At 39.0% G+C, this 16,429-nt stretch overlaps 1 protein-coding gene across 1 annotated transcript in view; it reads right to left on the reverse strand.

Annotated features, from left to right (window-relative positions):
• Nucleotides 1–3,130: 3,130 nt before the first annotated feature.
• Nucleotides 3,131–16,429, reverse strand: part of NMT2 (N-myristoyltransferase 2) — a 28,502-nt gene continuing 15,203 nt past the window's right edge. The window contains exons 8-12 of the mRNA XM_009275693.2: nt 15,321–15,429; nt 11,442–11,612; nt 8,641–8,808; nt 4,307–4,444; nt 3,131–4,104 (exon numbers count right to left, since the gene is read on the reverse strand). Coding sequence (XP_009273968.2) covers nt 4,084–4,104; nt 4,307–4,444; nt 8,641–8,808; nt 11,442–11,612; nt 15,321–15,429 — 607 coding nt within the window. The 3' untranslated portion in view covers nt 3,131–4,083. The remainder of the gene's footprint in view (nt 4,105–4,306; nt 4,445–8,640; nt 8,809–11,441; nt 11,613–15,320; nt 15,430–16,429) is intronic.

A 16,429-nucleotide genomic window follows, 5' to 3' on the forward strand; every position in this document is an offset into this window, starting at 1 on the left:
ACACCCACCTCGCTACAACCTCCTTTCAGGTAGTTGTAGAGAGCGATGAGGTCTCCCCTCAGCCTCCTTTTCTCCAGGCTAAACAACCCCAGTTCCCTCAGCTGCTTCTTATAAGACTTGTTCTCCAGACCCCTCACCAGCCTCGTTGCCCTTCTCTGGACATGCTCTAACACCTCAATGTCCTTCTTGTAGTGAGGGGCCCAAAACTGAACACAGTATTTGAGGTGCGGCCTCACCAGTGCCGAGTACAGGGGCACGATCACTTCCCTACTCCTGCTGGCCACACTATTTCTGATACAAAAAGTGCTGAAATTCAGACAACCAAAATCAACAGCCTAGGAATTTACTTGGCACTCTATATTTTAAGCAAAAGTCAGTATGGTACTGTACAAGAAAGCGTAAAATACCTTAACTGAGTTACTCTGTTGTTCCTTAAAGATGGAATTTAAGTGTTGTAGTTCTCAGAGATTTGCTAATCCAGACTTCTAGTGCCATCAGCTAGCTAATCTGTGTTTTGGATTCATTTAGAAGTTACTTTAGTTCATGATACCAACTACGAAGGGAGGCAATAGCAGTGATTCTGTAGTCATGATGCTCCCTGAAGTTTAAACAAAACAAAGACATCTAATGCTAAATTTTTTCCCCTCCCTGGCTGCGGGTGGCAAGGAGGGAGATGGAAGTTTTTTGCCTTGCTTCATAGTCCTTCATACATGTCACGTGCTTTGGCTTTTTGGATGCATAAAATTTTGAAGGTATGCTAGAATAGTGTATTTAATTCTCATGTTGGCTAACTGTAACATTTAGATCTTTAAACAGAGCATGAAGATTAGCTTTGGTAAAGAGCATAAGCGCAGCAATCATCTTTCAAGCACTTTGCTGCCTGCCCAGGTCTATAGCTCTCTTCAGGGATTTGCGTCCCCTCTGCAGATAGAAAGTTACTCTAGAAAAGAAATTATAGAAGATGTTTCAGAAGACTGGTGGGAAAGGTGGTGGAGTGAGCCTTAAGTTTGCCAATCTTTGTGAAACCATCTACTAGGTTTTGAGGAGTCTTACCTGGTAGCTGTTCATAGCAAGCCTAATGCACAGACAGGTTCAACTTTGGAAACAACAGAAGAGCCTCTCCTGTTGAGCTGCTGACCCCACACTGATAATACCCTTTTGTTAAGTACCTGCTTAGGAAGCAAGACTGAGTTGCCACAATTTCCACCTCCTGAGCAACTGTCCTATTGCATGGGTGCAGGCTGGGACACCTTCAAGATTCACATCCTCTTGATGCTGTAATACTTCAGGAAAGCACTTGAGGTGAAGAGCACAGCTAGCCAAAAGGTTAACACACATGGGTTCATGAACAGGACTCTCTAGGAACTGCCCCAACACTTAGGCTCAGGTGCTCGCCTCCGTCATGCTCTCTGGCCCTGGAAGTTTTTTCTCTCAGCTACAGCACTGCACAGCTTCTACAGGAGCATGGCTCTGCCCTCCTTCCCCTCAGTTAACATGCAGCATGAGCCAGAAAACAAGGCAGAGAAGTTTACACCCCGGGTTCAGAAGCAAACAGCACTGTTTTCCCAGAAGACAGCAGAAGAGTGGCCACACTCCTTCCTTCATGTGCAATTACCCCAAGATTAGGGCAGAAAGCCAGGCTGCAGTAAACCCAGGTTCAAGTCTGTCTTCTGCCTGGACATATTTGGTCCCATCACGGCCTCAACGCTTTTCCAAACAATAGTACTGGGGAGGTTTTGCCTTCTGATTTTGGAGAAGAGAGGCGAAAAGAAAATGTCTGCCTACCATTTCTTCCACTTGCATTTTTTTTGAGGGGAGGGAAGGCAGAGAACATGAGCATATCTTTCACCTAGCATTCAAGACCACTCATCCGGATTAGAGAGAGCTGGGCCATGACCATTTCTTAGCAAGGAAGTACCTTAGCCAGGAGGACAGAGCTATGCCCTGCTGTCCCACCTCACGTTAGGCAGCAGCTGAGCAAGGATTGCTGAGGCTCTGCCTTTAGAGCCGAAGCAGAACGCACCAAGCCCATTGGTGAACCTCCTCCTCATCCCAGTGGGCTCCAATGCAAATGCCCAGCCAGGAAGGCACCTTCCTGTCTTTTGGGAGTTAAGAATTTAAGTCTTCAATGGAGTTGAGATTAAATCCTTCTTGTTACTTCAGATATCACTACCATCGATTACATTTTCAGGCACTTAATTCTGCTCAGGCCTCACACAGAGAGTCAAAGCTCCTTCTGCACCATCTCTCATGACTGCTACTAGCAGACAGGTATCAGAGTGGCCAAAGTTGTAAAGCCCAACTACACCATTAGATGTCTGAAAGGTCTCTTTTGAAGCCCTTTTAAATTCATGAGGTCCCGAGCTGGTGCACAGCCAGGGGTCAGACAAACCACATTCAATCCCTTCCTTTGTTTGAGGGAGGTCAAATGCTTTAAAAACAGAGCTGTAACGCGGTAAGGGAAAGTATTTATCACTGTCTCTAGGGCAGAATCCTCTCACCACAATTCAACAAGAAAAAGAAACCAAACCACAAACCATTCACACATTGGAAGAGGAGCGGGAAGAAAAGAAAAACCGTGCTGCCATAAGGAGGTGGGTAGGGCTAGCAGTTATGAAGAACAGACAAATTTATCTTTGTCTAAATTGATGTTTTCAGGTACAGAATTCAACTTTCAGCAAAATCTGCTGTCAGAATTACAGGCATGTTTAAAAGGAAAGTTTAGACATTTGCATTTCATGAGATAGTCAAGTCACATTCAAAAGATGCTCACAGCACAGAGGCTTCACTACCACAATTTGGCACTTTCAGCTAGAACAGTTTCTTACTGCAGATTTTCTCGGTGCTCATGTTACTGCAGCATCCATGAGCTGAAAGAACTGCTATCATATCTAGCTATGACGCTACGCTGGAATGCATATAAAGTGCTTCAGAAGCCACTCTGGTTGCCGAGCATTCATGAGGGAACTAAAACAGCTCCTCCAACAACAAAGATCAGCCCTCCTACAATTCAGGAAGCGGAGTACACAGACTTCCAAGGACTGAGGGTAGAGCATTTCTCTTCTGCTTACCAGCCACATATATAGCAAAACTTCTTGTTCCAAAGTCAGGATAAAAACACTACCAGGAACAATTTATGAATACGTATTTACACAAGATACTTTTCATTAGAATTACAGACTTCATAGGAAATCGAAGTAGACAAAGGAATATGTGCAATTTCGCAGAAGCATTGAAAACATTCAAACTATAAATATCCTGATAGCACTACTAAAATTCTTAGTTTTACACACAGGCTGATGTTATTCTACTGAGGAAAAACTAAGGTTTTGTGCCACAACTGTAAATTAAGTACAGTAATGTATTATCATTCCGGCAACATAGATAACATCTGCACTGAACAGTGCGATACTGTTAAATCAATCCACTGATCTATTGAAGATCAAAGTACAAATCTGTATTTTTATTGATTTGGCAGCGTTGCTTATGGAGAAACAAATGCACTAGTTAAACCAGTACATTGTCGTACTGCTCCAGTTACAAAAACATCCAGGACTTTCATAGAGCTACAAACGTATCGTACTTCATGATTTTTCCCTCAAATGATGATATCCACGTGAAGTAAATAAGCAAAAGATACTCAAGTTTGTATCCTTCATTCTGTTACACTGACAAACATACACCACCACTTAATAAATAGAAATGCAGCAGTTCATCCACATAATAGCAAATATTTTTGTACCCTAATCCACCACTGAAGTTCAGTTTGTACAAAACAGTCTTTTCTACAGAGTGGAAAAAAAATACCTTCTTCTCATCAAGGTGCAAGCTAAGCTTTGAAACTTAAATGAATGTGCTTTTATTCTTTTCATGGACAATAAAAGAGTTTCATGGGCCTTCTGATCTATCTGAAAATGCATAAATTTGGTCACATGTGGATGTCTTCATTGTTCAGGTTTAATGGACTATTTTCAGTATCACTGACGTTGTGCTTTTACTCCTCTTGAACAATACCGTTCCAAGAGTTATGGAGATCAAATTAACTCAAACAATGACCTCAGAGTTCTAGAAACGTAAGTGTCCTCATTGTAATACAAGACCAACCTGAAGGAAGAAGAAAAATACAGTATTTTAGTTCAAGTATGGAAATAAATCTAAACATCATTAGTTTTCTGCACCTCAATTATGGATCTTAAATATGACCCATTAAAAAAAGTTATTTTAAAACTTCTGCCCATTTTGGCCGGTGTAGATTAATGTACCATTATACCCAACAGAATTCAGAAGCTCTTTTTTTCTCCCTTACCTTTTCGGATTCCATGCCAGGACACCTCCAGTTGTACAAATAATACTGCAAATTTCCATCTCCAATCCCAAACTTGAGTTTTTCCAGGAATGTTTTGTTTTCCATTAAGTCTAGTGCATTGAATACATCAAATCCTTTCTGGCAATAGCAAAACATTTTTTAAATTTTACTTTTTAAAGTTTCAAATTATGCACAAGTGATACTTTACACAATAGCATACAATATCCAAGAGACTAGGCTAATTATGTGGGAAAAAAGACAAGGGAATAAATCTTGCCTTTCAATTAGGTAGACACACAAAGAAGTTTTCCCAATAAAAAATGAAGTAAAAGGCACAACTTTGCTTGAAGATTATCTCCAAAAGGGTAAGATTTTTAAACCCACTTTCAGGGGTAAAGGTCTGAAAAGTCCCTAAAGCTTTATCCATTATTTTATCCATGCATACAGATAGGCATTTTTTACAGTCACATACAGTGTTTTGACACACATGGCCTATTCCAGCTAAAGCTGCATAAATACAGCTTATGGTGTTTTTCAGCCATTTATCATTCTGTTAATGATAAACATATTTTTGTGATTTGGTCCTTTTCTGAAATGCCATTGTCTTTAGAACTCCATCTTTCACACGTTACTCTCCCTCCCCTACTCATGCACCCTCTACCAACTCTTCTTTTCATCAGCCTCCTGAATTCACCACTCAAAAGTGCCGTTTTGCTCTCAGAACAGCCACGTAGCCAAATTAGTCTCATGATTTTGTGCGGCAACACAAACATACTCAAATCCCAACTCACTGTGAACTCTTAACAAGCAACATAAAAACAAGGTCAGTTAAGCCATCACAGTAACAATCATCATGTACGAATAGCTGAATTTGCTTGGGGGTCTGGATATAAAAGTCCATTTATTTGCAGTTAACTACAAGGGAGTCTGACCTAAGATCTTGGAGTCTTAACAGCACAAAGGCAGTGCGCCAGCAGGCCTTTCTATAGTCTAAGATAAAAATAAGTTACAAAACAATAACGCTTAGTTACTTAAGCAGAAGAAGATGGTAAGGAACATTCATTACTCAGTATAAAAACTAGATGTATTTTTTTTCTTTTAAATAAGCCCCCCAGTATTAGGAAAAAAGGGGGTTGAAGAAAAAGAGCATTTTAAGCTCTCCATCAGTTTAGGACTATTTAAAAAAAAGTCACAAAGCACAGACAGTGAGTTTAGTAAGGTTCCTCACTACCTTACACAAAGATCATTCTGTGTGCAGACAAAGCTATGCTAAGTTAAATGTGCTGTGAAAAACACACAGAAACAAAACAAATAAGGTGGCAAGGATTTGACACTTGGCATCTAAACGAGTAAATTTTGAAGTATTCCAAGTTAGTAATAGACAATAACAGAAATCTCAGAAGGCAGGAAGGGAAGCGGGGGAGAATAGAGACACACTGTAGGTACAGACACACTAATGAAACTATGAAATTCAAATAAACTATAAAGTCTACAGATGTAGTTTTAATTCAGTATCTAAACATCATCAGATTAAGTTCAGGTTAATTATCTTCTGAGAGGTATAAAAAAAGTTCCTGTTCAAAGATACTTGCTCCACAGCTCTGCCAGACCATTAGAGCAGACTCAGAAGTGAACTTCTTCCCTGTTTATAAGCTCTCTCCTGTTCTAGATCTAGAAAGTTAGTGTCAGCTTCAACAATAAAATATGCAGGGTTTTGAGGGGATTATCCTGCTACAAAATCCCACTCTCTCCATGCAGAATACATGGAACCTAAGTGCATAACTCCAAATTTTGGGTTTTGCTTTGGAGGTCAGGCATTTTGTCCTGTAATTGCCAAGATTTTACTAGACTTAGTTCTAAGCTAATTTTATGTAGTGTAATATGAAGATAAAATCAACATTAAACTGATGTGCAAACCCTGAAAGCAGTTTGCTGAGTTGAATTTGTACCTCCAAAATGCATTCTTTGGGAGCAAAAGTACAGAAAGGACTGTGATGGGTTGTCCCCAGCCAAGAGCCAAACACCCACCCAGCCTTTTGCTCGCTCAGGAAGGCAAGACGACTTGTGAATTGAAATAATAACAGTTTAATAGAGAAAGCAAAAGCTGCATGCACAAGCAAAGCAAAAAGAGAAACTCATTCACTACTTCCCATTGGCAGGCAGATGTCAAGCCACTTCCTGGAAAGCAAGGTCTCAGCATGCATAATGGTTGTTTGGGAAGATAAATGCCATAACCAGGAGCATCCCCGCTTCCTCCTCCTTTCCTTCAGCCGTTATTGCAGAGCACAACATCATATGGTGTGGAATATCCCTTTGGTCAGTTGGGGTCAGCTGTCCTGGCTGTGTCCCCTCCCAACTTCTTGCCCACCCTCAGCCTACTCACTGGGGGTGAAAAAGAGAAAGCCTTGAGGCTGTGCAAGCACTGTTCAGCAACAGCCAAAACACTGGTGTGTTATCAGCCCTGTTTTAGTCACAAATACAAAGCCCAGCACCATATGGGCTGCTAGGAAGAAAGTTAACTCCATCCCAGCCAGACCCAGTACGTTTGTAAACAAAAAGCTGTGAATAGGAGTGCATTTATCGTTTCTCCTCCCTTGCCTCACCTCTCCTCATCTGAAAGCCCAAGTGCCAGATCTGCAAATGTAATTAGGCATCTAATGATGCAGACAGGCCCAGCAGGTATTCACAGGTGTCTAAATCCCAGTATTCTAATTATATGATGATCCATTTAAAAGAAAAGAATCGCACGTCACATTCAGAGAGAAATGTAGACAGGGGAAGGTGCAAAGCCTTGCGGTTAGACCACGTAACTGCTTCCTTACCTGTTCCATCTGTGGCCTAGTGAATGGCCAGCCACTCAGCTCCCTATGCCACACTTCGAATGGAGACCAACGTTTATTCCTTTTTCCACTTTGACTTTTAAGAATAAGTAGTACTAGTATTTTTAGCCACTTCTGAAAATTATACTAGCCACCTTCCTGTATCTTCATATATCTTAATACCTTTCAAAGTCTGTCTCTGAACTTCCTTTGGTATTATTCTGGAGCCTGAATAATGGGGTTCTATATTCCCCATGACTGTCCAGGAGTTTTCCTTGCCAAATAGTTCTTCAACTCAATACTGCTTATAGGTCAACAAGCCTCAGCAAGCAGTTCGCATCACAGATATCAGCTCAGCTGCAGTGCTGCACAAGCATGGCTGAGGCAGACAAGTTGAAGACTATGTGGCTGCTTTCATGGAGCCTGAAGTCTGAGCAGATACAGCCTTTGCAGACCATCACTGGCTTCATACAGGATCAACACAGAAACCCCTGTGCCACATGCAGTGCAGATGGCTCTGAACATGGTCAGCTGGAGCACAGCTAGCATTTGCTTGCATTGAGCACTCATCTGGTAGGTGTAATACCACAAGCAGTGTGGCAGCAACACTTCAGCTGGGAGGGGCAAGCTTCAAGCATGAGGAGCAGAAAACATGCCTGTGCGCTGCAGCGTGTGGGGAATGGTTGCTAGAATGGATACCGTGGACTGGATGAAGCCTGTGCAGTGCTGTGAATTGCCAGGGCTACACAGGTCTCTGAGAATTCATTCAGAGTACTGTGATGTGCATCACCTGCACAGCTCCATGCCACAGACTACATTGCCATTGGTATTTGCACTGCACTCCCATGAAACCCTGATGATTAAGGGCTGAGTGTTAGTTTTTCGTCAGACAGCACTAAACTCTTACAATTCTTACGTTTAAAAACGTCATTTATAGTCTCTTCCCCTCCATTCAACTAAATCATCTATCAGTGTAATTCTAATGCATGAAGGTGTGCTTAAAAGCTACAAGACATCATCTACAGAGCTTTACAGGCAGCAATTATAACAAGATAAAATGATAAAGCTTGCATAAATAAACTTTTATATTTTCTAGAATTAAAAATAGTTTAAACAAACAAACAAAATGTATTTAATAGAACTTATTAACTCATCTCCAAGGGAAACTATTTTAGTGATGCTTTCCATTCTTCTGGTACTTAGTGAATACGGTCAACAGTGTGCTCTTGGATGTTTACACAGTTCAAACTATTGCAAACACTTGATCTTCATGCACTTGTCATTCCTTAGCATCACTCAAAGAAAAAGGAAAAACAAGCATAGTGTTTTATGTTTTAATATATATATATTGTATATGTCTCATCAACTGCACTCTGTGCTCGAGACAGTAAAAGAAAACAGAATGCAATGGCATAGATAAATTGCTGCCAGTTCTCACCTTGCCACTGCTCCCAAGAATATTTTTGTGAAAGAAACAGGAAAAAAAAAAAAAACCAACAAAACCCCACAACTTACCAATTTAGCTATAATGAGTGCATCATTCATTAAGTCCAAGAGGGGGGTCTCTGTATGAATATTGTAAAAGGAATAGGCAGCTTTGAGGCTTTTATGAACAGGATGGTGCATCACTGTTGAAGGTAATGTGTAGAAACTCAGGAAGTCTGTTAAAATACCATTTGAGCCCTACAAAAAAAAAAAAGTCAATTAATAAGAAGTAACTGCTCAGTTATTGGTTAGGCTAACATGGCAGTTCTACAGAAAGTAAGTAATAAATGTAGCACAGTTTTGCACACCGTAAGTATTATGATACAACAGGTAATCTTGGCTAAGATTTGAAGACATTGAATTCTTGCCAAGGATGTATCTATACATCAAAGCGAGACTGAAGCCTGAAATGGTCACTTCAGAAAAGGAAACAAACATTTAGATTTTTCTAAGTCTATTACACCAATAACATTTTGACAACCAATTGCCAAAGCATTTCAGTTTGTTTCCCAAGCTCAGCCTGCCATAAACAAAGCTAACAAAGCACGCTTCCAAAAAAAGTATAGAAATTCTTTTTCCGATTGAACTTATTTTTAAAAGAATATCTTTTAAATCTGACCAAGTTCACATTGAGGAATAATTTTCTCAACTTTCTAAAAACAGAAAAAAAATATACTGCGCTGGTATACAAAGCATATTTAAATCAGCTCTAGTGATTACTAATCAACAACCACAATCCATTTGCTAGACAACAGTGCTAAATCGCATTGAAATTCTAATAAGACCAGTAGTCATCAAAAAAGGTACTTATACAGAAATCTCAAGTATCCTACATAAACTTTCTTAATATTTCACACACCTAATGAAGTTTAACCATCTTCGAGAGTGTAGATTAGTAGGAAATGGGAAATAATTATTACATGGGTTATAACTGACATGCTGAGCACAAAAATACTACCCAGATTTTCACTCCTATTCCGATTGGGTCTCCTGATATCCTTAAGAAGATAAGGCAAAGGAGACACACAAATGCTTGTTCTTGCTTGTTTGCATGAAGGACCTCACATGGATCCTTAAATTGACAGTACTTCTACAGTAAAAAGTAAGAGTTGAACCCATCACATGCAAAAAAGCTATTGCCTTAGAGCAGGTACAGATTCTGTAGTAGAGATAAACTAACAACAAATAACAGAAAAGTTAAGTCACTCACTAAATTCAGTAAGGACGATGAAAATATTAATTCAGGAATTATACAGAGTATTTTAAGGTTTCAGCTCTGCACATTACAAAGATGACTTAAAAATCTGACACTAACTTCTCCAGGCCACACAGGTCTTAAAAAGATTTTAAGCACTAACAAACCTACATTTTGTATAGTGAAAAATTAGTTCAAGAGACAGTGTAAAACAAGCAAGTGAAGACTGCGCTGTTCCATTAAAATGGCACTGTCAATGGCACACTTATGCTGATCCTGGTGCTTGTGGACTCTTCTGTAGGCTTCAACTCACCAACAAAGCCAAAAACCAACCCAGGGAGGGGGGAAGAAGAGGGGGTGGAGAAAGAAGGACAGTCAATAAATTAAATTAGACCACGGAAGACTCCAATGAGCACTAGACCCACTACAAAGTAAGCAGAAAGCTAAGCTTGGACAATGACAACCAGTGAGGAGGATCTCTCATCTCCAGCAGCACTAAGTTTCTAAATTCAGCCGAGACTCCTGCACAAATTCAGGTTGCAGTGTGGGAACACTGAGCTTCACAACCTGCCGCTTCTGTGAGGAGCTGGTAGGTTTAAGGATGTTAGCGCTGATCATTTTCAAATAACCTTATCACTTTAAACAAAGTAATACACTACCTAAATACAACGTCTACAACTGATTTAGCATGGACTCAAAAGGAAGAGTGTATCTTTCTCCACTAGCTTTATCGCAGCTATGCCAACCATGCCTTGGAGATTTCCAATCCAAATGATAATCTATTCCTGCACTGCTTATTTTGTGAGAAGCGTTGTGACCAACAGGTTGGAGGGTGGGGGTGGTAGGGTGGCAGGAAAAGAGTAAGTGGTAGGAACAGATGATGCTCTCCATCTTGTTAGTGGACAAAGATTATAATTTTCAAGATAATTGAACTCCTAGCTGACAGCAACTCATGACAGCACCAAGGGATGTTAACTTTTACTTCTCTATTTTACACATATTGAGGCATATACATATGTGTATATATATACACACACATACACAAATTCATACACATATATACACACACTCTTTTACTGGAAAAAATATATTTTACTGCAGCAGACCATCAGAAAACGTAATTCCCCCAGCAGGTGCCCCTAAAATTGGTTTTAAAAATAAAGAATTTTGAACTGGTGTATGGCAGAAACTTAAGACACCTGAGAGAATGATACTGAATTCAAACCAAATTCTTATCTCAGTCATTGTATCATTTTTCCTTTTTCCTAGAAAAGGATACTTGAAGACCACTGCTTATTATCATGTCATATCTCTATGGAAAAAAATAGAGGAATGCAGGTGGAAGGGTTGTTTTTAAAATATATATTGGTTCTTTGCTGTAATATTTCCAAGATAGTGATATTTTGAGATTTCAAAATTCTTTAAAAATAAAAATATAAGAGCACTGCAGTTTATCACAACCATTTTCTCATTAACAGAATGCAATACAAAGAACAAAGCTTGGAATCATGATATTGAATTCTACTTATGGCACACATTTTTCATACTGTCCGCATTTCAAAAACTTGATGCTGATATGAACTTTTGTAAGTAGCATTCACATATACATTCATGAAGTAGTTAGGGCACGTTTTACCTCTACTACATAAGTGTCAATAATATGATCCCGAGGCAGGAACCAGTGGGCTACCTCTTCTTCATCCATCACAGGAGCAAGATTAAACTGTTTCAAGTAAGTGTTGATTAATTCTTGTACTGCTTTAGTATCTTTTTGTTCCATTGGTCTCAAACCTGAAGTCTTTGTGGCCTTATTATAACAAAAGAAAAATAAATGTTAAGATGTTGAAAGGAAAACTGCATACGCAGCAAAGGCTGAAAGTAGGTTGCAGAGTCACTCCACTTGCTATAATGCATTCATTATTAGCCTACTTTACCCCAGCCACCTAATTCATTATGCTATTTTACAAATGGCTTTCAATCAGAATTCCCTCTCTTCTAATTATTGAGACAGTCTGGGGCACTTCAATCTTTATATTTGATTATTGAAACAACTTCATTTCTCCAGAGAAAGAGATACCAGTGCCAACAGCCTAGACTTCACGCATTTTGGGGTTTGGGGTTTTTTTTTTTTTTTTAGGTCAGTCTTTATTTCTTATCTTTTTCTAAACTACCTAGGGCCCAGACACAGAAACAAAACACAAACAACTTGCATATCAGAAGTTAATCTGAAGACAAGAACACTTGCGATTCAAACTTATGAAGGTTACAGTCAAGCTATAAACCAAAGTCAGATGATAAAGTTTAATTAGAAATTATTTAACATAAAAATTCCACCTATTCTTAACATTTGCAAACTCTCTCTCCAAAGTCAGCTGATAAAGTTTAATTAGAAATTATTTAACATAAAAATTCCACCTATTCTTAACATTTGCAAACTCTCTTGCTAACTCAACTTTCTATACCCACACAACTGCTGTTCTGTTAACAAGAAAGCATCTCATAACTTACAGCTGCCTGAAATTAAAAACCTACAGTATTTTAACAAATAAAGTTATTTGACTTTAAACATCAGAAGAGGAAAAAATTGTTTTCCAGTACTATGCAATTAATGTTTAAACAAGCAAAGGTGATTAAAGTTTTCTCCCCAGCTTTTGTTAGCTTTCCTGAATATTTCCTTTTAGGGAGGCTAAGGCTTGTTCTCCTCAGAGCTCATTTATCCTGCTTCATCTGTCTGAGTTACATACTTGGGCACATATCACCTTAATCATAGCAAAGTCAATTGCAAGAGCAGCCAGGTAAAGACTTGATTACTGGAAGCCTGAAATTAGTGTAGCTGATTATGCTCTGCTCAAAAGGCATTATTCTGGGGGAGGTATTTATTCACATACTCTGGGAGTCAGCAGCCAGATGAAAAATCAATGCACGTTTTGCCACAGCTCTGGCCTGCGTACTACATTTTAGTCTTCCTGCTTTCCTGAGCAGCCTGGTTTGCCTCCACATCAGCGCATCATCTAGATTTTTAAATGCCCTGAATCCATAAAGGTATTCACCTGACTCATCAACATGATGCTTCCTATGCTGTATTTCATTCATAACCTCCTTATGAACTACAATATGAAAGGTTAATTTCAGCTCCCTCCAAGCCTTTGTCCCTCTTCTAAAGCCATACACTGGAGCAGGATGGGAGGAAAAGCAGCTGGGCTGGAACATCTTTATCCCCCAGCAACGCTCAGAATGGCTCAAAATTTGCAGCCCCAGAAGTGAGGGCAAGTGTACAGAACTGGGCTAAAATTTGTTTCTCTGCTCCACATATCAAGCTGCACTGGGCATATATTAATGCGAGTATCCTGGCTCAGGATCTCAATCAGTCAGGAAAAGACATACAGACACAAACATAGTCCTGTCCTTATTCTAAACACAGCCAAAATGTCTCTCTTTCAGAAAACTCTTTGCACAAGAGATTAAACACTTAGGGGAAAAAAACCTTTATTTTTAATATCTATAGGTACACGCACAAACACAGCCTTCAGTGAGGGTGGTATTTATTAATTACAGTATTTATTATTTCTGAAAACCTTTTTAATTCAGACTGTTCCAAGTGATTAGGAATGATTAATTCCTCTTAAAGGGAGACGAGCTCCCAGTGGCAATGATATTCCAAGGACACTAAGAAAAGAGGTTAAAATGCAAAAAACAGTGTTTGGTGCTGAGGGACAGGACAGCGTGGCCTGAACAGATGAACAAATTTGTGTGACAGTACTGTTCACGATAACAGCCTGAAATTGAGGATAAAGATCCTCAACAGCACTTAAGCCCTTTCTTAGGAAAAAAACTCCAAAAAACCCAAAGCATAAGACCTAAAGAGAAAACATTAGCACAGAGATTAAATCTTTATTTTCCATGGGAGAAGCTCCCAAGTCCAATCTAAAAAATAAACAAACAGCTGAGGCATATGGACTCCTACATCACTTAGTTTTAAAAGTTGATTTTCAAAGCACCCGTTTTCTCTTTGCACATCTCTGTACAGCATGTTTGCCTTAACTATGTTTTATGAATGAGATATGATGTATTCTTTGTTTTACATAATTTATTTTTCTGTTGAAATCTGGGTTTTATCATAAAGGAAGATGATCAGGGTACAACTGCTGTAGTTTCTAATGATTCTCTGTAGTTACACTTTTTGTACTGTAAGTAAGATCCTTATTCTTTAAACTATTCTTTTCCTGTATTGTTTCCATGAGAAACAGTACTAGAATTGCCACCAAAACCTTTATTTGAAATTGTCTACTGCACTTTTTTAGACTACTAAAAACGTCTTCAAGATTTAATGGAAGCTATATTTAGCTCTCCAAGATTAAAACCTAATTAATTTGGTTATTAATTCTTATGCTCTGAAAACTGCTGCCCTGCACACAAGGGAGAACCTGCATGTGCAGGCACAGGTAGCACAGGAAGAGTCTCTCTGACAGCAGCAGGAGTTCGGATCAAGCCACGGCACGTGCTTTATACCGAGGAGTGCTTAGCGTATTACTCAAATATGTAAGTAGCAAGAGAACCTGCAGCATCAAGCTAAATATAACCAACAGACAGAATTCTCCAAAGTCAAATAAATCATTACAAAGGACTACGAATGACGAAAAAAGTACTTTTTTTAACCAAAAGGAAGGGTTTGTTTAAATAAAAAAAGGTTTACTGATATGGTATGGGTAAACAATATTCTGCAATCCTTCCAAATAGAAAGGTAGCTTTTACAAGCAAAGAAATTGTTTTCAATTGTAAAGCTTAGACTAGCTTCTATAGGCTATTAATTACAGCAATGAGATTTTTTTAATAGTACATCTCAGACTACTTACAGTGACTTGCCCTGTCACGGAAACGCATCCTAAGGCTTTTTGCCAGCCTAACTATTAGCTGCAAACATGAGAAAAAATATTTTTAACTAACCTAGCTATGCCAGAACACTTTTTTTTTTTTTTGCTAGACCATGCAAATAAACAGTACACAACATACTGAGGTCGCTTTTGCTGAGCCTGCTCATTGCAGAACAACATTCTCTGACAGAACAGAAAAAACTGTGAATTAGAGTGGAATCAACAATCCCGCTGTACTCAGCTAACTTTCTGATGGACTACTCTGAGAATTTTAAGACACGAACTGTTAATTTTCTGTTCCAGTAATCTTTTATCAGATTAATCATATCGAGAATAGTCTTATGCATCTTCAACTCAATCCCACATGTTTATGAAGTCAAGGTTTCTGCTTTTTTCTTTGTTTGTTTAAGGCTTTTAGGTCAAAATTTATATTTTCTCCATATACAGATCTGCATTTCTAGCAATAGCCTCTTCTGTTTAGTATAGCCCTTAAGGTCTTTTTCATCAACCAGAGATTTTTTTTTTTTTTAATGTCCTGCACGCACTGCCTTTGCACAGAAAAGCCTGTGCTGTCAGAGACAGATGGAAGGTTATTTTGGGCCTCACAATAACTGTGGGGATTCTCTAGAAGTCATACTGCTTACATCAGGAAGTCTGTAGAGCTTCATTGTTCTTTGTAGAGTCATGTTTCTACTCAAATGCGAAAATTTCACCTCCACCAATTTTCTGGGATTCAGTGATCGATGCCAATACCTGGAAATAAAATTAATAATGAAATTAAATAGTATTTTAAATGTCAGCCTTACTTGCATCCATTTCCCTACTTTCTCACATTGCTCCTTCTCCTCTCCAAATTTGTTTCTAAGCAAGCCTGTACTATGTCTGTAAGAAGCTTGAGCAACAAAAGATAAGGAAAAGGTATATCCAAGCAACAGCTTTTAAACAGGCCTGCTATCACCATATTTTGAATCTAAGCCAATGCTTTTTATTACAGAATGAGTAATCACAGGGCTAAACATTTTAGTACTTGCCATAGCCCGGACAATCTCACCATACTTACACGGTAACATTTATTTTCTTGTACAGACAGGACCCTCTGCTCATGTCTAAGTAGTTTGTTGAAGTAGATCTCTTCCTAGGAGATCATTGTGCAGCAGAACATCCCTGGTTACTCTAACACAGCATGGCTTTTTTTTTTCCCCCCATCCTTCTTTATAGAAACTTACAGGATCTTTGGTGTTGATAGGTACAAACACAATTTCAAATCAAAAAGTACCCTGTCCTCCAGAAGGACAGACAGCTGAACTAATACTGCTGGAACTGAACTTTTCCCAGTAGAAATATAATCCATTCCAAGCAAACGAAGTTATACTTGATTACATACAACTCTTCTCACATGATAGTTTTCCCATCTTTACCAAATGCCGATCAAGACCTCCTTTCTCCAGGAAAGATGAAAATATTTCAAAAAAGCAAATCATACAATTCCCAGAAATGCTCTGCCATCTTTGGCGAGCAACCAGGTCAGCAGGGAAGTGTCCCAGCAGGGAAACAGGCCACATGAAAAACACAGGTATACAATGTTGTCATTGCTAGCATGGCTTCCACCAGAAGGTTGACAGAAACATCTATTAGTCTATTTAAGGTATGATAAACAAACCCCAAATTAGATTTTAGTCTGAGAAGCTGTTCTATCCAAGGCACTGGGAGGGATGGAAAGACAGAGCAAGAGAAAGGAGAAGAGAAAGAGCGT

This window comes from Aptenodytes forsteri, unplaced genomic scaffold, assembly GCF_000699145.1.
Source record: "Aptenodytes forsteri isolate BGI_AS27 unplaced genomic scaffold, ASM69914v1 Scaffold172, whole genome shotgun sequence".
Taxonomy (NCBI): Eukaryota; Metazoa; Chordata; class Aves; order Sphenisciformes; family Spheniscidae; genus Aptenodytes; species Aptenodytes forsteri.